A 22,112-nucleotide genomic window follows, 5' to 3' on the forward strand; every position below is an offset into this window, starting at 1 on the left:
AGAACTAGTCGAGCGATCGGATTTTTCCGACATTACTGACAAAGAACATCCACATTACGGAACTATATTAAATCGCGCCCTAGTCGTTTATTTTTTCCCGAGCATATGCAAATGACAAACCTGCTCAGAGAGAACTTTCTTTACTTACGCTCTTGTCTTGCTATAGAAGATAAGTTGGTAGCGTTGCCACGCGGAAGGAACTAGCGAGCAAAGGACTTCAGTTTACTATTGATCTACTCGTACTCGTTGCGATCATTGGCAAGAGATAATAGAAAACACCGAAAACGGCCAGCTTATGGCGGTGCTGATTTTGAACTGCAATTCCCATTGAAGTACGCCAAAAGGAGAGCTCTAAGTAAAAGATTGGACTTGGACTCGCTACAGATATTGCACCTATGGGGCAAAGCACCGCTTGGTGGTTCTAAGCTGGGTCACTTGTTTACATTTAGTATTTTTAGGTAATATTCAGATATCTACTGTTTTGATGAGTCGAAAATATCTCGAACGCTGCACTGTGTTATTACCACATCTACTGCATGCGAGTGCTCTGTCTTAACGAAGGCTAGTAGCAGTTAACTGGCGATTGCCGGCGGACGAGACACGACGGAGGTACGCACGATGACTACATGACCTTCATGTAGGCGACGTCTGGTTGATAGGTCTATACTATGCTGCAGACCGGATATTTCTACGTATCGCCGTTAAAGGCAATACCAAAGTAATGCTTGACAGGCAGTGGAAATTTGACGAAATCAACGGCGTAACGGCCATTAGTGTTGACGTTAACAAACGAGATAAACGGTTCAACAATGTCTGGCTAAACAAGTCGTTGGTTAGACCCGAATCAGAGGTTTGACCTCCAAACGAAACCGAATTGTATAAAAAAATGGATAAGTAAGTTCCGTTCGTGATCATTAAGACAAGAGGGCCTAAAAAAGAACCTAATCTTTCGTGGACTATGTAGGACACAGTGCACGAGGATAGATACTTGGATGACGCGTACGAACGTACGCGGTCAGAATAAGATCAGACGTGTTAGTTAGCCTGCTTAGTTTATTGGCTTGCTTTCGTAGTGGGCCAAGTAAATCTCGTATTGCTTCTTCTTCGTCGATAGTCTTTCTTTGTCCTGATCAGAGCCCCAGCCAGTACTCAATAAGCACCGCACAAATAGGTGCAGTGAAGAACAAAATATTCAACGATGAGGAACACAACACTTGCAAAGACGTCAAGATGCCAAGGATAATTCTACAAACGCTGTAAATAGTTGCGAGTAGCCGTTTAGTAGGTGATCGGGAGTAACGTCAATTTTTCGTGACATTTGCGGATAGCCATCGCGGTTGACCGCTGTTGCTTGTTTTCGAAGTAAAGTACGGTTCACCTTCAACCGTAAGCCGTTTAATAGCAGAGGCTGACAGAGCCTTTTTCGCAAACTTGTGGGTCAGCTAGCTGGCTGATTGTTCGTCTGTGCATCTGTACCTGTCTGATCGCTGAAGCCCAAGCTCCGAAGCGTATCGGCCCTACTCCGCCGCAGGTGTTAGCCAACGCTATTAAGAATAGGGCAAGGTTCATTTTGTTCGCACAGTCTGAAACAACAACAACGAGAAAAGCTCTAGTGCCAACTATCATAGTTAATTGCAAACGACCAGCAGCAACAATGAACCCCCGGTCATGATGGTCGGCCTGATTATTATTATTACCACAATGCCGATCGCTCGGTAATTGTCGATCTTTCGACGTTGGCGTCCGAGCTGCTCTGTCCGGCAACTGCGATGCTCGTTGCTTTGATCAGCCAAGGAAATTGAACGGAGCGACTAGTGATAATTACTGACGCCAGCAAACAACGGAGCAGCGGAATCAAGGGGCCACGGCAGTGGGTAACTGTCAAGCAGCTGGGCACGTTACCCGCGGCAGTAGCGTCTCTTACTGCGTGATAAGTTCAGTAGCACGTTAAGTGTACTAAAGCAGCATACATCGTAAGGAACCTTATGCACATAGTATATATATATAGCGATCTGCTGAAGTACCTTTTAAAATCTCTTCAATGGACCGCTTCCAACTTATAACTTATTTAATTAGTTCACGTGAAAGGCAATCATGGGTATATTGCAGACTAACCAGCATTAGACTTTTCCGGCGCCAACATAACCTAAAACGGACAAATACAGCATTTTTTAGCTGGGAAGTTTATGGCCCCATTAGGTCAATCTTATGACTCTTTGTTCAAGTCCAAAATCGAGCTCGTTAATCGTACCGTACGCACAAATAACGATTTGACGTCAACCGGTTCGATATTTATTTTATCTTTTGTGCATACCCCTCTAGGGTCGCTCATTGGAACAATGTCGCAACAATTGGAAAATTGTTATATAACCAAGATTGGGGCATACATACGCATTTTTTTAATAAAGATTATTTCGAAGGTTACAGATACGATTCTATTTGAAAAAAAAAAAACAAAAGAACATATTTTTCAGTCACCTATAAGTGGTAAAAGTTGAACTTGGCTCAATGACCTGTTTCGCATTTGTCGGGCTAAGATTTTTCACCTAGATTCGAGTAGGCAAATGACACTTTCGAATTCTAGTCCAAGTGATAGCTGCCAAAACCTGGCAGCGTATTGCCATCTTGTTCAGAAGGCTGACTATGTTCAAAAACAATATCGTTGCTGTTTATGTCACCTCTCCCCTTTTTATATTTTTGGCGTCATAGCTCTACCATTGATTTTTCTATGTGTATACAATTCGTAAGAACAGCCGTATGGAATCGGTGAAATTTTGGAAAGGCTTATAATTAGTCTATAAAGATGGCTCGTTTCCTTCAGTTAACGCAAAAAACAAAGTAGTCTGGCTTTGAGGTGTGCAAATGTTCGAAAGCACACGATAGATTTCCATTGGTTACTGTTGCATTCAAAGGAAGCTTGATTTGAAGTTTCTGTGAATCTGGTTTTTTATTTCACAGATGCAGTTTTCCCATAATCGACTTCTGCTAGCGATGGCCAACTACAGAAAGGGCTAGCCCCTCCTGCTGAAGAGAACCATTTTTTAGAGATTTTTTTTTTCGTTATCATTCTAAGAACAGACAAGTTATTTAGAAAACATTTTTTTTCTCCTGTAATTATCGTTACGGATAAGATTTGTGCAATTTGACTGTTTGTTTCTTTGAGGGCCTTGCATTACCATACCTTTTATGCACTACGCAGTCCTATGCACATAGGCTACACGTTTCACATGTGCCTTTTCATTTTCACACCGTTCGAAAGGACATTGTAACATGTTGCAACCGCTGCGCGTTTGAATTTGTCGAGTATATCTAGCAGTAACATTTCGCCCATGTAAAATTCTATTCCAATTTGAAGAACAGATCGAGCACGATTTCCACCACGGACAGAGGACTTTGCAACATAATCAGTTTTACGAGTTTCACATAACGCGAAAAAAAACTAATCGCCATCTTTTCATTGTTGCTATTATTGTTGTTTCTATGTACAGTACGGTCGTCCTTTGCGATGACAATGTACAATAGCAGATCAACACAGACAATGCAGATCGCAAACAACACCTTTTACACGTCAAAAAAATCATCTTGCTACTGCCACCTGGCAGACGCAGCCACATCGATGCACAGGAGTAAAAAATCAGTGCTTGAGAATGATATGACCACAGCACGATACAGACTCTCGTCCTAGTAATATGTTTTTTTCTCTTGTTTTTCTCTAAACAATGATTGCTAACTCGATGTGTGTTTCCGTCCAATAAATGATAGGGTGATGGGCGAAGCGGTCTCTGTGGGGCGCAGTTGTACGATTCTGTTTTTTTTTTTTTGTCTACATCGGCTACAGCTGTTATTGCAATTGGCTATAGAATCCGCTGTACAGCGACGTGTACAAGCGATGCATATGTACAGACACTGCCAGAAAGAACTCAAGATGTCAGCAGATCTGATTTTGTCTCTAATGGGTGATGCCATAAGCATTCACCGCGCCTAATTCATCCGAGACACAATGTCGATAAACAGTATTTTTGAACAGAAACATTATCCTGCGAACAAAAACGCCTCCGTATTGCCTATAATTATACAGAGATAATTTTTACTAAGGCGAAAGTAGAATAAGTGATTGAACTGTGTACATCTGTGGAAAATGCGAATTATCAAAGTGTTGACATTATCAACTTTACAACTATTCTAGCCTTGTGCTACTGCTACTTGTTCCCTTACCTCTGAGTCTGTAACAAGTTTGGAAATCAGAGCCTCGATGACCTTACGTAATTTAATTAAGCATAGTAGGTCAGTAAGGACACTACTGGCAAGCTATTCTTTAAGAGTGAAATAGTTAAAAGTGAAAAGTTAAAGACGTCTTTATCTCAAATGAAGAATAAGACTAGATGTATTCGTTCGGCACCTAGTAAAAAAGATACTCCCACTAAACTTTCGGTGATTGTTTAAGCATGTACCGTCCAAATATGCTCCCAGTTGATCCTAACCTTCTTCGCTAGAATTGTACAGAGCCACAGGAAGTTCAATTACCCTAATTACTATTATGATTTTCGTGTACAAATGTAGCGCTTTGATGTGTATTTCTAGCCAATAGTACGGGATCGAATATAGAAAATTTTCAGGCATATTCGATAGAACTTACCTAGTTTCGATAAACAGACCTTTGTGGAGGCTATAGCCAATGCGAAGCTTACGCTACATTCACTGACTGGATCGAAGTGTAATACACGCGATAGTACCAGCGAGCGCACGCAGATTACTTACTAACTTGCACTTACGATCGCAGAGATAATTGCGCAATGGTTGTGTTTCAAACTCGTGCGCAACACGGATTTCCGAACAATGCCGGCTTTGAAAGAGTGTGTCAGAAGATGTGGACAGAAAGATGTGTCCATCTGTTTCTCAACCTCTTTCCTTTTCGCTTTTTCGGGCTGCGACCCTATCGGGTTGAAGAATCGGTCGCTGCTACTCGCTCGCCGATGCTGTGCGTGAGAATCGGTGAGCGTCGCGGAGCGTATCCAGCGTCCGGCAGAGAAAACTAGCCGTCATAGCCCCCCCCCACACACACACACACACTTTATATATACGTGTAGATTTACGTTGTGAGTACCCCTTGACGGGGTCGTGACGATAACATGTCTGCCTGTTTATGTTACGTTCGTGTAATGCGCACCCGAGCAGTACCAAACGCTGTCAATCCTTAACAACGACAGTGGTAGCAGCAGCGAGACTTGTTTGTCTACAACAAGTACCACAAGCAAATCACTATAACAATCAGTACGAGAACAGCATCTGTTCTGTGGCAGTAGGTGGTTGTTATGGGTTTGCTGGGAGAATGAAATTGGTACGTTTCAGTCAGATCTGACGCTTACGTTAAAGACCACAGCGTTTGCTTAGGGTGAAAGGAATATCAGACGCCACAAATAGCTAAGCACGCCTGTGCTTAGCGCCAGTATCTGGAAATACAACTATTTGCTGTACCATTTCTTTTTGTAGTATGCTTCATTTGCGAAGCACGCGGCTAAGTTGAATAACGTCATTTGGGAAATGATCCCGAGAATGTCAGCGGTCACCTTGCCACCTTACCAAGGCTTCAACGTTTACCATTGGCAGTTTTATTGCGATTGGTAACATATCATTGTTGATATGGTTGTCTCTAAAACTGAATTTGTCATAGAGATGTAACATAGATTACAATAAACTAGACGCCAATCGGATAAACACTACGTTGGAAGCACGGTTTTTTCAGCCGCGCCGATACGATAAGCGTTAGCAATGCCGTTAGATAGATATAAAAAGCGCATTCAGTCTATGCGTAGGGAAAGGATTCCGTCACGTACGCGTCGACGGTCAAGCCGAACGGGTTATGTCAGCGTGCGTTACGTCTGTCCGGTGACCAGAGGCAAATAACTGGCGAACGTTCTATCGGCCAATAATATTATATTAATTGCGATGCTACAACTGATTTACCTTTTAAACCAGTGAGGTCGATAGGTAAGCCGAAATATCGTTGTTCAATTTCTAATTAGCGAGCGAAGACCTGAAGCAATCACAAGCGATGCCTACCCAGGCCGAATTTGTATACGCACAATTTTATTGGCAAATCCTGTATCTAGTAGCCAAGAAGTTTCTTTTTTTTAAGTGAATAAAGCTATCGAATTTAATAGCAGCTGACAGGCTATAGATAGATCATAGACAACATCATTGTGATTCAATATAGCCTGTTGTATTGAGCATTAGCAGCTGTAGGTTAACACCGTGCACCATTCTTGCCTATCTCAGATTTACGGTAGATCTATGTTTAATTATTATCGAACTCATTACGTGCGATAGCAACAACAACAACAACAACTGAAGGAGAATCATCCGCCTCAGCAAAATCCTGTGCGAACGTACCGGCTTCGGCGATGATTTTCCAGGAGAACGTCACGATCAAAATGGACCACCATTGTCGTAGAACACGTGTTGAAGAGCAGCTCCGACACTAAACCCACTCACTGTTGTTAGTTAGACAAGACACACCGTTCGCTTTTACGGAGGCAAAAAATGGAAACGTTCGCTGGAAGATCTCGTAGAAGACGACACCCAACTAATAGCTAACCGACTGACGTGAAAGCAGAACCGCACTAAATGATTATATATGCGCGATGAAGTTAGAGAATCAAGAACTATTCTAGTGCAGAGAATCCGACACAATATATTGCGCGCCGGTTTAGGCTAAACGATGTCGGGTGAGAAGTTCAACAACTTTTTGTGTCACTCACGTCCTCAGTACCCCTCGTAGAGTACTATAGCATCCAAACAGCCTGGCCTATAGATAGCTCTGGATCACGTTGACGCCTTTACCCACTGCAGGCTGTCGACTGATGACTGCGCGCGACCTGTAGCCATCTGAGTGTGCGATGGCAGGGGCACTTGTGGGGTGAGTGGTGAACTGCGATTGTTGTGGTCTGACCGGCTCCTGCCACTGCTGAAAAATGGTTAGACGAACTGATAGTGGTCGTAACTCTGACGCTGGTCACAGCGCTAGCCAGCCAGCCAGACAATCAAGCAGACGACGGCGACGATGAAGAAACGTCCCGTAGTGTCAGAATCCCGCGGCAGAGGCAGCGGCGACGGCGGTCGCGGTGAAGGAGAGACACGAGGGACAGGAAGGTTCAATCGCTGCTATGAGCTGTAGTAACGTCACCGGCTCTTGGCAGCTTCGTCGCCGAACGCTGATGTGATGGACAGCCTGCCACTATTATTAGGCGAGAAGGGAGGCTGCCGACTAAAGCAGAGGCAACAACCGCTGAAGTTGAAGCAAATGCTCAACGACAAAGCTGGCTGATGCAGCAACAACAAGAGAACTTTCAACAGCGACAACAAGTCGCCGAAGGAAACGCAGAGAAGCGGCACAATAACAAACGAGCAACATCATCATCATACGCAAACGGAAATGACCTTAACTGGCGGAAAATAGGCCCGTACACGAACGGAAAGAACAAGGCGCACGTATGAGAGCTAATACTTGAAGGGCATACTGATCACTGCCGTGAGCAGGTGTACGCAAGACGCCAGCTGTCGAGCATGCGACAGCAGAAATAGCAGTAGTCACAACGAATGCGGGCACTTAGCAACAAACTTGAAGCGTAATATATTTGTGCCGTAGTTAAATTGAAGGACAAATCATCGGTAAATGAAATACAAAGTATAATTGTTAACTTTATTGCGAGTGCTTATTACCGCATTTTCGATGTACAGATATCGTCCGATATCTACGGTTGCAACAGTAAGCTGCAAAAACCACTCTACGTCTACTAATAAAAAGTAATATTGCTCTATTGTGAATCAATACGATCATGTATATCGATTGATTAGTCTGGCGGACAACACGAAACAAAGAGGGGGTTATAAAACTACGGGATTACAATATGGCTTTTCATATACCGACGTACCAAACATATGATTCCGTATGATTTTTATTAAAAGGTTTACAATGGGATATCGTATGGGAGCGATTGGTCTACATTAGGACTTATGCATTAGCAAGCTCAGCCGAGTATGTGCACAAGCACACGCATGCGGAACTTTCATTTTTACCATGTGATGTGATTACGCTATTGTGAACCTCCGATCAGAACGAGTGTTGAGCTGTTTTCTGGTCCTAATGGCCCGTTTTAGACGACGGAGTCACAGATCAACCATATAGCTTAGACGCCCTTCGTTTAATGTCATGGACTTAAATATAACGTACATGCAATATTAGTTGAAGTATTACATGGCCTGTAATGCTGTATGCTAAATAGCAACTACGAAATTTAGCGTTGATAATGACGAGTAGTTTATGTTGATAAACAAACGTCAACTTACTTACAACACGACGACCATATAAGGTTCTTCTTCTAAAATTCAAATTCGTTACCTGTTTGTCTGTGAGATGTTGAGTTGGGCTGCGCGCCCTATCAATGTACCTCTTACCCGCATTAGGGGTGAGTTTGGTCTATTCTTGAGCAAAAGCAAATCTAGAGGAGCAGGCTTTTTCTAATCATTAAGTTATAAGAAGCGTTATTTCGCTAAGAAGTTTAGGTCAAAATTGATATATCTGAACGATTTTACTTGACACAAGTTCCATGATGAAATTGTTTTTTGCAGTTAGTCAAAGCTGTCGCGGTTCTGTTGCGCCGTTCGTTGCTATATTTGCGTGCCATCCTTCGGCTTCACACGCTTACGACAGGACATCGTGGCAGCTAGCGAAGGGAGGCGTTCTTTGATTGGCCGGTTAAGAAATGTACTGATTGACGATGCTTGCTACAGCCGTTACACTAAGTGTCCTCAGCCAAATGAATAGATCTACCGCTCACACGCTGTTATTAATGCTTGCGCCAATGATAACGACACAGCGCCTTGTAGGGATAGGCCGATGTCAAGCTCCCGAGCACAGCATGAGAGCTGGCGCAGCTTCAAATATAATCTTCATGTCGATATAGAAGCGTGGACAACGCTGGAATACACTGTCCTATTATTTTGGCGGACAAAACGATGCCCAACGGCCACCAGGCACTGCATCGATCGACATAGATTAGACATTGTCAACAATGGGCCAACAGACAACAGGTAGCAACGGCGTCTATTTTGAAAACGAAAGAACTTGTTACCGAACCATACCCTCTACTACCACCCCCTTAGTTAGTCAAGCAACGTTACCCACCAAAGCTTCAAGCCGACTCCGTTAATGCTCGTCTCTATCCTATCTATCAATCCTCAGCTATTCACATATCGGATGACACTACAGACAGTAAATGCAATATATATATATATATATATATATGTATGGTTTGTTTTGCCATTTTCTGTCTGCTGTATGCCCTTGCGTAACGGCGGCGCCGGTACCGGTTGTGATCAGTCTTGGACAAGCAAGAGGGGGCGGAGATCTACGTATAGTACACGGAGAACGCGGTAGTTATCTGATGAAAGTAACTTAGCTGACGGTGATCGTTCAACGTTCTCATTTGTTCGCTACTGGAAAATGCAGGACCGAACTGGCTGCCCATCAGACGTTGCTGTGAATGCAGCAGCAACAGAAGTTTCAACCGCAGCAAATGAAATTAAATGCGTAAAAAGGACTCAACCCACTTTCGAGACAAAGCTGAACGATCGTGGCCGGAGCGAGCAAAAAAGGCCCTTTAGCATTTGCCTTTCGTCAACAGCTGACAAAGTACAATGACACGGGTCCAACAGTAACAGAACAACAGCTAACGAGTGAATGAACCAGTGAAGCTCATAGACATGAGCACAAAGGCTCTGGGAGTTTCGTGGCGAAGAGCGCAGGCGAAGGAGATGATGATGAACAGAAGGACAATTGGCACTGTCACGTTTGTTGCTTCTTATAGGCCGAATCAGCCGGTGGCGACACTTTTCACGGCGCGATGAGGTTCAATGAAGGTCAGAGCCTCAGACGGGAGCTGAGAAGCAGTTCGAAGTGGCCAGTAAAAGGATGACCGTGCAAGGACGCATACTATCATAGCTTGACAGAATTCTATAGTCAATGTATACTTGAATGAGCGTTTGTTATTGGACTATATATTTTGCAACCCGTAACTCCGAACGAACTGTTTGACGATCGTTGAGGTATAATCGTATCGCTCAATGCATACTACATAATATAACTATATACGTGTGATCAACAGCATTCGCATACCTCGGCCACCTCATACACATTCCATAGGTTAGGGTCAAACTTACTATCCTAAGAAAGGCATAATTAACAGCAATATAGTACTAAGCGTACGTTTGAAAGATCGTACTTAAGCTTCATCCGCCGTGTAACAATGAGAAATTACTGTAGGACAAAGGATTCGCTTGAAACGGCTGAGACAGCATCCCTATCACAAGATAGCGGCCGTAGGCAATATGTCTATTCTTATTTTTTCAAAAATAAATAAAAAATAACGAACAAATTCCCACACCGGTTAATAATGTTGTTTTTGACCCGGTTCGTTACTGGAGTACATGTAACATACATTAACTCAATACGAACTTTTAATGGTATTACCATTATTTTCGTACGTACGGTATTCTCCTTATCTCGAAAGTGCCTCTGAACTGAGTTGTTCGGCGTTTCTATTATGTTAGGACTTACCTGAAATAAAAACATTAGAATTTATCTCAATATGATCAGTAATCTCAGATCAAAATCAACATCGTATACCTGCTTAATGATGCAGCTCAAAAAGCATCGTATTGTTTAAACGGCCTCTATCTCTAAATGTAACGCCAATAGAAGAGCTACTCCACCTTTGTGTATGTAATATTTTACATTTCAAGCTTTCCTATTCAAATTATACAAATATATATTTATAAGGACCGAAGCTCCGTACGTCTCAAGCCTTTGAAGCTCAGACTTGAATCTAAAATATTGCTTATGTACGGCTCCTCAAACAAGAACCTCTTATATATCTTCAATTTAGGGATATTTTTTTAATAACCACACATCATTATATCGAACATTTATCACAACTTGATTTTTGGTTTATGTTATTTTAGCTTTTTCTAAGTGCATGCTGCAAAAAACCATCGAAAAATATCTAGACCCTGTACCTTAGCGATTATTAGAGAGCGACTGTACGAATTAACAAAGCTCATTATTATTATTATTATTATGTCTTATCCAAGAGTCGACAGGATAATTAGACGTATACACTTATAAATAAAAAAAGAAGCCATTTAACATTGTCTGGTTTACACGATAACATTTTCATATACATTAGTATTTGTTGCCTATATAATATGGCATAACAATAGTAATAATAACTTAATAAATTAAGTGATAACTTGTCTCAATGAGTTAACAACTGAAATGCGTATGGTTTGAATCAGGCAGACTTTGCAAGTGACTTGGTCGAAATTTCTGCGTTTAACCTTAACCGTGGATGTGCAAGGTAGACTCTAATTCAATATAACACTAAGTTTTAGACTTCAGAACCGATGCCGTTCATAAACCTACCCAGATGGGACCTCCGCAAATGGGCCAAGTGTTATAAATCTAGTCATCAGTTGAGTGCCTTCACCTTCAGCACTCAAACTCGTCTCGCCACCGCAATTGTTGAGGCGATGATTGCCTTCCTGACCAGCTACGACCATGTCTAAATGATGTGCTCAACTATCTTCGACTAATAAAGCCTTGCACACAATACACGCATGCGTGCGTTAAGCACGGCTGATCGTTTTGTATAACACCGCGCAACCAGCTACAGCCACCGACGATTGCTCTTTCTCTCGGTATCTGGAAACGAAAACCGCTACTTTGACCAGCCTTTCGCCTGTCTGGCTTTAAACACTCATATAACAAGGATCACCGATGCTTAGACGTTGTCCACTTCTCACTGACACGCGTCCGAACCCAAACAAGCTGGCAGGCCTCACAGGATCTGGTAAATCACGTGGTTATTGACAGTGGTTAGTTGGACACCCCGCACTCACGTGCACCTTGAGTAGCTGGCGTCAGTCGTGGGCTCTCTCACTAGTACCGTAGCCAACTATCTTAATGCTACTACTGCTGCAGGATCTATACGTCAGGTAAAGGCAAAGGTGTAGCGGCCGTTAAGTTGAACATCGGAGTTAAACGATTGTCGCCAATTTCAACGGCGATGTGCTGTTCTTGGTTTCGCAAGTGCGACCTCACTCAGAGCGGGGGTTCGAAGGTGCGCAAAACAGAGGTAACAGCAAGCGAAAGGTGCCGATGGTGTGGACCTGGAGAATGTCTGATCACAACTGATTGTCTGGTGGTTGGCTGACCAGTAGACTGACTAACTGATGCTTACGCAGTAGCGCCTACATCAAGAAGCGGCTGACTTTGTAGCGTCCAATAAAAAGCTATTACCCAGACGCTTGAAGATCTCGTAGTAATAGCGCTGAGCAGAACCGTTTATAGCCTGACTGCCGTCGCTGCTATCGAGAAGCGGCGCATGTCGAGACGCTGCTGTTTACGCCTGCACCCACTGACGCCTGCGTCAGCAATGGAGAGCCAAAGCAGAGTTAGTAGTAACCGAGAGAATCGGCGGTGGCGTCGGCGCCAGACAAAACGAAGAGAAAAGCATGAATTTTGTTGTTTCTTGTTTTTACTTTGGTATTTGCTAGATGATGTTAGCTCAAGAAGAAGAAGTTATTGCCGCTCTTTTCGCTAGAAGCTACAGGAAGCATTAGTGGCAATGTTGGTCGACCGCTTGATGGAGCGCCCGAAGAAGCCAACATGCAACGCACCGAGTCGCTTGCACTTCGTGGGTCCCAGAGTGAAAAGCAGCTCAACGACGGCAGCCAAATTAACAAGCAGCGAGAGATACATAGTTCTATTCGGTGCCGGATAGCGAGACAATAAGCCCAAAAAAAATGTCGGCATTAACTCACTTCCGTCCGTTCAGTCGGCTTGCAGGCAACAGTCGACTGGCATGAGAGGGCCAGACTCGTTCATAGTTACCTGTGAGGCGCCGGGTCATACTGAACAGGCCAATAAAACATGAGAAAGGGCGAACCACCGGCATAGATGAACCGGCCGACGCCTCGGGCTTCGTCTTCCAGGACGAACGAAGAACGGAAGGAACCGGGCCAAATCCCCTTCTGCTTTTCTGCGTGAACGTAACAAGGAAAGCTTGTTAGGCTGTGACGTTCATTACCATTTTTATTGGACAAACTTACGAGGTGAAACAATAGAAGGAAGATGACCAGCGAGGATTTCAGCTGGGCGTTGGTAAACACTGCCGTTGCTGTCCGTACACGCCTCAGCAGCTGCCGGAGATATTTTAGAAGAGCTGCCGTGTGTTTGAAAGATAATTTTTTTCTCATCGAAAACTCAGCAACAGCTCCAATAGAACTTACGTATGGGATTTGACGCAGCTGTGTTTACCCCCCGCGCCTCCCCACTACGACTGCTGCTATTAGCTAACTAGAGCGGTGCTACTATATACATATATATGTTATGCTCGTGTCTGCTCAACAAAATTCTGGTTCATAAACAGCTGCGACTCACTGTCGCGCACGAACGTCAGCGAATTGCGCTCGACAAAATGGAATTGAAATTCCCCATGAGCCGCGTAGACGAAAAGCCTGAGTGGCCTTCTGCGGACGATGGAGTTGTACTAGCGATGGAGCAGGACAAAATGCTAGCAGCTACCGATCAACTAACCGATTTCGATTTTTAATCTGAATAAGAATTTTCGTTTTTTAATCACCTCTACTTCTACTCTATAATTTGCATTGAAGTCTTTGCTTCGGTCAGCTACAATAATGGCTGTAGACAAAATGATGATCGACTGTTCGATTCTATTATTAAATAACTATAGTTTCTATAATTAATCATAAGTTGGATTAACTTATCGATGCTCCGTATACGGTAGCAGCAAAAAGAGGACACAGCCTAAGATGGGCGGGCCGTAGTGGTAGTATTCGAGCACATACAAAAACGAGCGCTCTTTACATTATATACCTTATATACATATTTTACCTATTAGTCATATAGTTAAGATGATGTTTATCACACCTAACAGTTTAACAATATCAAAAAAATGTAAAAAGTTAGTAATAAAACATAACAGTGGCTTTCTTTGTTCTTAACTTAAGTTACTATAACGTGGTTTGGCTTACGGCTGTCCACCTGCATAACTACAGGTTATTTTATTTGGTTCACGTAGCAAACTGAGTTATATAGCAACAGATCTACAAAAATTGAAAACTTGGGTGCAAACGGCAAAGCAGGAACGCCGATTCCTGACGTTTCAAAGTTACTCGCAGTTTCTTTGGAAGTTCTGAAAGATTTTCCGGCTTGTCCTTTTTTACGATTAACTATACGGCTTTACGAGAGGCACATTTTGAGACAGAGTCGCTGACGTTCATACAATTGGTCACAGATGCCAGTTCATGTATTTGGAACCGCGTTTGGAATCGTTAAAAAGATTTAGAAAAGGGAAATAACTTGCGAATAATTTGTTTGCCATTTTTTTCTAACATTTTGTTTACCTTTTGCATATTTTAATATCGAAAAGTTCTTCTGGAAACAGCATCCCTAACAGCGTTTTGACAAAACTGATAATACCAAGTTAAATAGTTATCGCTGACTCAATCAATTATAACTGTACCCAAAATAGTTCATTTAGGTCTTACACGTCAAGATCAATTGCCACCATTAGCCGATCGATCGATTGATTGTACGACCTAAGAAGATCGTATAACTTTAGAACACAGCCTGATGCTCTTCTGATTAGCGCATCAGTAGTCGATTTAATGAAATCTCTACGCAGTGATTCCACGAAGACACCCATCTACCAGCAGCACTATGATATGGCCTTAGACTTCCTGTAGTACGAAACTAATCCGATCCAAAATAGGTAAATTATCGCACGATGGTTACTGCTGGCACCGTTTGCCCCATCAGTTTGCCTTCCGACTTGAATATAATTGAGGACCATCAGAGAGAATACGCACATGACTACTGTTGTAAAAGAGGAATTTTTTAAGCTACAACCGACTTAAAATCGTCGGGCCGTAATGTTGTGAAGGAAACATAGGGCGCTTCATCCCTTCAGGACTTTCGTTTTATTGTTGGTTTGCTGTTATCGTTATCACCAGCTGTCGATTCCATGATATGTAATCGGGGCAGCGTGGTCAAAAGGAAACCACCGTAGAGTATGTACCTTTGCTGCCTACTAATGGTATGATTGAATGTATACATATGATGCCAAAGTGAATTACGTGTATTCCTATGTGGTTCTGCTCAGCAACGATTCGTCTCCCTAATCTACTGCTGGCACATAACGAACTATACAAGCCATCTGAAATGTTGCGCCTTCCGTTCGATGCGGGCAAGGCTGTTTACTGATTTTTCATTCAGAAACAGTGGGTATGTGATTTTTGAAGCTGCAAACCAGGGTATGAGGAAAACTCCTTCGTTGTTTAGAATGTGGTGAAAAAAAAGACACGACTGGTCTTCGATTCATGACATCGTTGTTGCGATAGCACCTTTTGTCGCACTTTAGTTAACATTCGTAGCCCCATCAACCTCTTACATCCCCCCCCCACCACTCTACGCCCTACTGATATTACATATCGGTGTTCGGCACCATAAAACAAAATATACTCACTAGTTGCGATATATTAACTACTCATGTCTGAAAAGTAATGTTATACTTGCGAGAAGTTCTATTAAATCAACGTGTCTTTTACTTCCGCTACATTTATCGCGTAGCAGACAACGTTCATCTCGTTCCGTAGTAACCACACTACGACTACCACCTATCCGTAGGGTATATTTAGATATAATTTCTATGCTACACATATGTGAAGGTGAAGACAGCGGCTAGAACTTCTCGCTAGTTAGCTGCCCATGCATCGCTATGATTGCCCGGTAGCGTGCGAACGTCCACGTTCGGACTTATCAGTTTCTTTCTTTTGTCGATGTCGGTTTCGTATCGCGGCGGAATCAGCGGTAGCGTCGAACAACAATGGGATAATCAGTAGCCAATCCTCTGACTGTGTTTCTCATTGAAACACGTTCTAACTGTTGTACTTGTTACAGCCACGCGGCTGTTCGGCTTGCTTCTCCCTTCCGCGCGTGGGCACCTCGCGAAGGTACCCATCTCCTTTACCGCTTCGTTAGTCGACTTGTAGGCACTCGCTGTTTAAAACGGAAACAAATACTACGGATGTTGCAGGTATGATCACAAAGCTTCATACGAGTGGCTAGCAATACCTCTACACACAGAGGAACTGGCCGGATGATTGTCGCTATTTTTCAGAATTGTGCTTGTGCCAATGGTGTACTATCCAAAAGTGTTCTGCTGACGCTGCGAGTTTTCAAGACGAGCTTTATTGCAGCGTTTCTCCAGTTCGAGTTTCCTATAATCGTTATATCTAAATGAAAAGACGAAGGCAGTGCCACCGGCTTTTCAGAGCCTTTGCAGTTATCCTGCATGCAAGGGTAATATGTACGTCAATTAAGTAAAAAACACGGATAAAAATATATATGCATATATACATATATATATGACGGTCTGGCATACCGTACTAATAATGTATTACTGGCATTTACATGCAAGGGCATTGAAGATGCGCGAAAATAATAATAATTTCACTAATTATAAGGAGAAGAACATTATTATTGTTCTTTTAGAATAGATCCGTTTCGTTACCTCCGATAGATACTATGCTTCAATGTTTTTGGACTTGAAAAAGTTAATTTTCATTGGGCTGGTATGTTTTCTATCAATCGGTTTCGAATTTTTCATTGTCGACGTACTTTGTGATTAACTATCTAACTCTTTCTCTATCTCTTCCGTTCTTGATGCACCCCGGTCATTTGGCATCTTAGCGATGATATCCAGTAGACCGGCGCAAATTAATCGTTTCGTTACCACCGTAACCAGCCTTTCACTGCTATCTATAATAGGTACTGCTACCATCACTACGGCTATTCAAAGTACCGAAGTACCTCGCTCCCGTATTGCACTAACTTAAAGCGACTTATTCCTAGAATGACAGAAAATACAAGACACCTCCTAGCGCCGGCGGCAGATCCTGTAGCATTGTATGCTGCTCCTGTATAAACGAATATTGTCCTAGATGAACAGAGAGGCGGGAAGGCCGTCCTTATCGCACGAACAACGATAGCAATTAGATTAGCGTATAGGAGTATCTTTTAGACGCTCGCGGAAATGCTAGCGTGGAATTTTCCAGCAACAGAAAGTATGGAGAACAATATAGATTTGTCGATTCACAAGTTCCAAAGGAGACAGTCGCAATCAAGGACGATAGATGATAGAGCGCAAAGTTGAACAAGGTCCCTTATACCTGTCCGGTCTGTGAGCCTTGTATAATGATAACGGTGCCACTAACCACACTACACAGGTGTTGACTAGAAGCGAGTTAAGCCTACATACCTAAGGCAGGGAAAACTCAACATGACATAATGCGCCAGATGCATGTGAAACTCTCCAAGAGGAGCACGCAAGCCACATTTTGGACCACGGTTAAGGACATGACATGATGATATGCGTGGATTTACAAAAATGTAGAGTAAAAAGAACGATTTGTTTCTAAACCCATTATGCGCAAAAAAGAGGAACTTGAAGCGGTGAAAAAAAGTTGGCATGAAAAGAAGCGTCAGGAAATATGTAACGCGGAAAAATTTTTCCCTTTTACTCCCACGCTTTGAGAAATCTGAAGCAATGTTGCGACGCGGTTCCAGGCCTCGAAGAAAGAAATAAAGAGGATAACGATTTCAAGCCTACTACTGTGCTCTACATCAGTATACGGTTTTATTTGTCTGCGGACAGGTGAACAGTCCCACACTCGAGCCCAGTCAAGCAAACTATAGCGAAATGTCCGAATGTCCTGGTGGGGCGTAAACACATCATAAAATAAAGAACTAGAAATAACTAGATACAGATAATGACACATAGCCGCGGTAGGGTCAGATTTGAAAAAACACTATCTCTTTGTATAAGTACGTAAGCGCTACATTATCAATGGACAACCTGGTTGCTCCCAGCAGTTTGCGATTTATTAAGCCCGTCCATAAAAAAACAGATGTTTCTTTCCTAAAACCCAGCAAAGCTTCAACGTGAGAAACGCTTTCAAATTAGAACAGGGCGTCCGTTCTGTGTAAAGGGTATAGCATCAAATCAATCCACAAAAAGTGAAATAGGATAAAGCCGATGGCCTCTATAAGGAACAAATAGACAAGCGGGCTCGTTTGTAATAGCTACAATGTGAAGACGAATTTCATAGATGGCATAAGGCCCTAAAAAGAGGTGCAGTAATAACTATAACACTACACCAACTATCATTCGTCGTGAAGTTTCTTCATACAACAAAAACAAGCATAGTCATATGGACCGATACAAATGACACAGACTACTATACTATAATATAGAAATTAGTTAAGGCCATTAAGCGGACAAATTAATGAAAATTGTTTTGTTGTAGACATTTAAAGCGTTTTATTTTATACGTCTGTCACTATGCAGGTAACCATACGTCGAAAGTGTGTTCATTAGATAGTGATTTAGCTTAGCTACCTCATTCGATACGTATATTTTCACGTACTTATGACACGGTACATGAAAGCTAACTAAAATACCACTGAAAAAAACTTTTTTTCTATTCATTTACGTAGATTCACTGGGTTTCTGACAAAGTTAATACAAGCACATGAAACAACATTATGGCCCACAAAAATAACTTCAATGACAAACTGCAATGATGTTATACTTTGCGTCGAACAAAAAAAAATCCAGTGAAGCTTCGAGGTGGAGCACCTCGTTGCAATAAGCGACAAAACAAGATCACTATTATAGTGACCATGCCATTGTACTGCTGTCCATGATACCGGCCCGGCTGGTTTAATTTTTTAATAATAAAACAAATAACTATTCTGCCAAATGTTTAGAGCGCGTTTGGGGTCTTCTTTCGCGCTGGTCGACGACGACGCGTGGTCAGACATGAGAGACTTTGATTTTTTATAACAACACAAAGGACGTTTTTGTAAAAAACGATATCTCAAAATTTTGCAATTTATACGATAAATGTCTGGGTATCACAGAGGGATATTCCAGGACCATAGGTCACTTACACGATGTGATTGTAATTCAACTAGTTCAAAACGGATACGTGTACAGTGAAATGAGAGCACTATATAAACAACTTGTGTTAAGAGAAAAAACAATAATAAAAAAAATATAGCGTAATTATTTACTGTATAGTTCTTTACTTGATTAACAAATTTGCCTATATAGAACCTTATTCCAGTGCTAAGAAAGCTTAGCGTCGATATTTGCTCGATAGTTGAGATACAGTCTATGTATAAAGTTGTCAATGTAGTCCCATCTACCTGTCAAAGGACATGATATTAAAAAGGCGCTGTGGTAAACATCGCTTTTCCGTAGCGTGTCGGTGTCCGCAGTCGCTCTATAACTGAATACTACTATAACAAAGAAAAAAAAACTCCAGCTTTTCTTCGAATAGTTGATGTACGAGAGTCGCACGCGCTTTCTTCTATCGAGGATAAGTTTTTTCTGAATTACTCGTCATTAAACGGGGCATCGCTCCCCTTTATCTCTTATGATCGGCGAGGCATACGTGCTACGAACGTTCATCGGTGACTTTAAGTACGTTTTCAGAACTGCGTCGTCGAATCCTCAAATTGTTTGGCGGTCCGTACTCCTTTGCCGCGTCTCAGAACCCTTTCGTTCTGACAGCTATTAACAGCTATTAAGTTGATTCATTAGTATGTCTATCTTAAGTGTAAGTAAACACATAAAGCACTTGTTTCAAACAACTCGGCATTTGTAAAAATGAAAAGAAGACACACGCAAGTAAAGATAGCCACCGGACTGAACCTGGTAAAACGGCATTACATTTCGAATACAAAACGTCTGTAGACGTTATGCAGGGGCTTATCACGTTGGCTGATGCTTGAGCCGGACGTTCTCAGCTGCAAAACTTTTAAATATCGTACATATGAAACATACCGGTTGTCGATTCTCATCTTGAGTTCGTAAAGGACGCTGATGCAATTGTATTCCAGCTTGGCGTTCTTAGGTGGCACCGTCCACAGACGATACCGACGAAGCTCTCTAAAGCACAAGCGCAATATGACAGCTAACTGTGCACAGACACGCAATCACCAAAACCAGTATCAGAAGACCTCTGCGTGCAGATCTTGGTACTTTTCCAGCAGTTCCACGATGGTGAGAATAGGAGTCCGCGCAGTAGGCTTATACACTCCGAAGTGTTGTGATGAACGTAGCCAAAATCACAGAACTCAGCTCGTAGATAGCATGCGTTTGCCAACTATACGGTACAGATCAGCATAGTGCTTTGTCTACGTGTTGTATAACGTGCTTACGAATGGTTTCACAAAGGGAAAACGGTTCGCTATATAATTCTTGTTTTTCAGATACCTGTCGCTTCTAGCCTGCAGGATAAGTGACGCCAAATACTATGGGTGTTGCAGGTTTGTTTTATAATTTACCACCTACGCACGCTTGCCATGATGCCCGCCCCAAGAGACGCAACCAACTCCACTTACCACTGGGCCATGCTCTCCTCTCTGGACAGGGAGCAGAAAGATCTGGGCAGAGCGCGGCACATTTAATAACGGCAGCGGCAGCCCCAGCTGTTTCGGCAGCATCTTCAGTTTACGCCACCCATGCCGCTGCATGAATTTGCCGAATCGAAACATCGACCCTTGCACAGCAGCACTGGCAGTTACGGCCGCTCTTGCTATAGGCTTACTTTCACTTGCGCCCGCATGTGTACTGACTTACGCTTGCGTTAAGCAGGCGTGGCGGGGGCGGTAACTGCAAAATCGCAGTTACAACAGCTGGAGGAAAACAAGTGATGCCTCATTCTGTCAGTTCGCAAAGACTGCGATATACTTGTCCGCACGTTTCAAACATGGCAAAAGTATAAACCGGAGAAGGTGGGGGTGGAGTAGATGGTCGTTATCGAGCGCACGAAAGCTGTAAGAGACCACAGAGGTCCAATTCAAATGATGACTTGGTAGAATCCTCCTACTACCATATCTTTTCGCACTTTTTTTGGTAGCGAAGTTCTAACAGCTGCGGTGCTGAGGTCTGGGCTTCTTAGATAGTTCAACTTTAGATTCTTCAAACAGACGTAACTAAAAAAGGGCAGGCTTATTTTTTACGACCCAAACATTATGGTCTGGACAAAGAAGACAATGGTCTAGCAAAAGCAAACCTGGAGTACCTCAGCACTATTGTTACATGAGAGTACAGGAACTTTATTAATATTTGGCCAAAAAATATTTTCGCTAAAAACTATAATCTGTTTAAATAAGATATCAACAGGTCAAAGTAAATACGTATCAGATGGATGATGTTCAATAAAATACGAAACGTCTTTTTCAATTACGTTCCCATGCTACGAATCTAGTTATGACACCAACACCACCATAATTTTAGGATTAACTTAATTTGAGTAGATAGATTCTTGTGATAAGCGTTTTTTTCCTGGTAATTTGTGAAGGCTGGATGACCATAAAGCAGATTATTATGTTCGAATCTGGGCATACGCTTCAAACATTCTTAGATCATTTACGAAATTTGACCTGCCGCGAGATTTTCGTCTACGAGTCAAAAATCTATCCACGGTGAAGAAAGCTGAAGGACGCAAAAGCGAGAGAGTAACTCGAAGGCCACCAAAGGCGCGGGCACGATCTCCAGCCTAATCAGACTGCCAGTAGGCCAATGAAAGAAGGACAGACGTCTCCTAGAAGGGGAAACGTTGTCAATGTCAGCTGATAAAACATATAACGAAAACGCCGAGCGCGCGTACCACACGACTTTCGTAAGAGCGTCGAGAGAGTCTTAAGGGCCATAACCTATGAGGTAATCCTGGCCAAGAGTCGGCAGAGAAAAATATTTAGTAGTTAATATTTTACTACTCGTCCTGCTAAAAATAGTCTATGCTATTAAAAAATATGTAATATATATAAGTTACTGTAATCCGAAGGTCCTCTATCTGTAGTCTTCGCTAAATAACGTTGGGCTAATCAGGATGATTGTGTAAGATATTTTACTGCTAAATATAGTAAAATATTTAAGCTTTGTAAAATCAGAAATACT

General features: G+C 42.5%; 1 protein-coding gene and 1 long non-coding RNA gene across 12 annotated transcripts in view; one reads left to right on the forward strand and one right to left on the reverse strand.

The window, feature by feature from the left end:
• Window positions 1–22,112, reverse strand: part of sn (fascin domain-containing protein singed) — a 53,185-nt gene that overhangs the window by 18,137 nt on the left and 12,936 nt on the right. The window contains exon 1 of one of the 5 annotated variants that reach the window (XM_022799201.2): window positions 19,992–20,519. The exons of 2 other annotated variants lie outside the window; for them this stretch is intronic. In XM_022799201.2, the coding sequence (XP_022654936.1) occupies window positions 19,992–20,008 (17 nt within the window). In that variant the 5' untranslated portion in view covers window positions 20,009–20,519. Of the gene's footprint in view, window positions 1–6,390; window positions 6,680–11,479; window positions 12,282–19,991; window positions 20,520–22,112 lie in introns of those variants that run through there. 2 more of the 5 variants (XM_022798950.2, XM_022799103.2) reach the window with 2 other exon arrangements.
• LOC111248276 (uncharacterized) overlaps window positions 1–22,112 on the forward strand; it is a 43,219-nt gene that overhangs the window by 9,566 nt on the left and 11,541 nt on the right. The window lies entirely within an intron of this gene.

Source organism: Varroa destructor, unplaced genomic scaffold (genome assembly GCF_002443255.2).
Source record: "Varroa destructor unplaced genomic scaffold, Vdes_3.0 BEIS01000001.1, whole genome shotgun sequence".
NCBI classification, from domain to species: Eukaryota; Metazoa; Arthropoda; class Arachnida; order Mesostigmata; family Varroidae; genus Varroa; species Varroa destructor.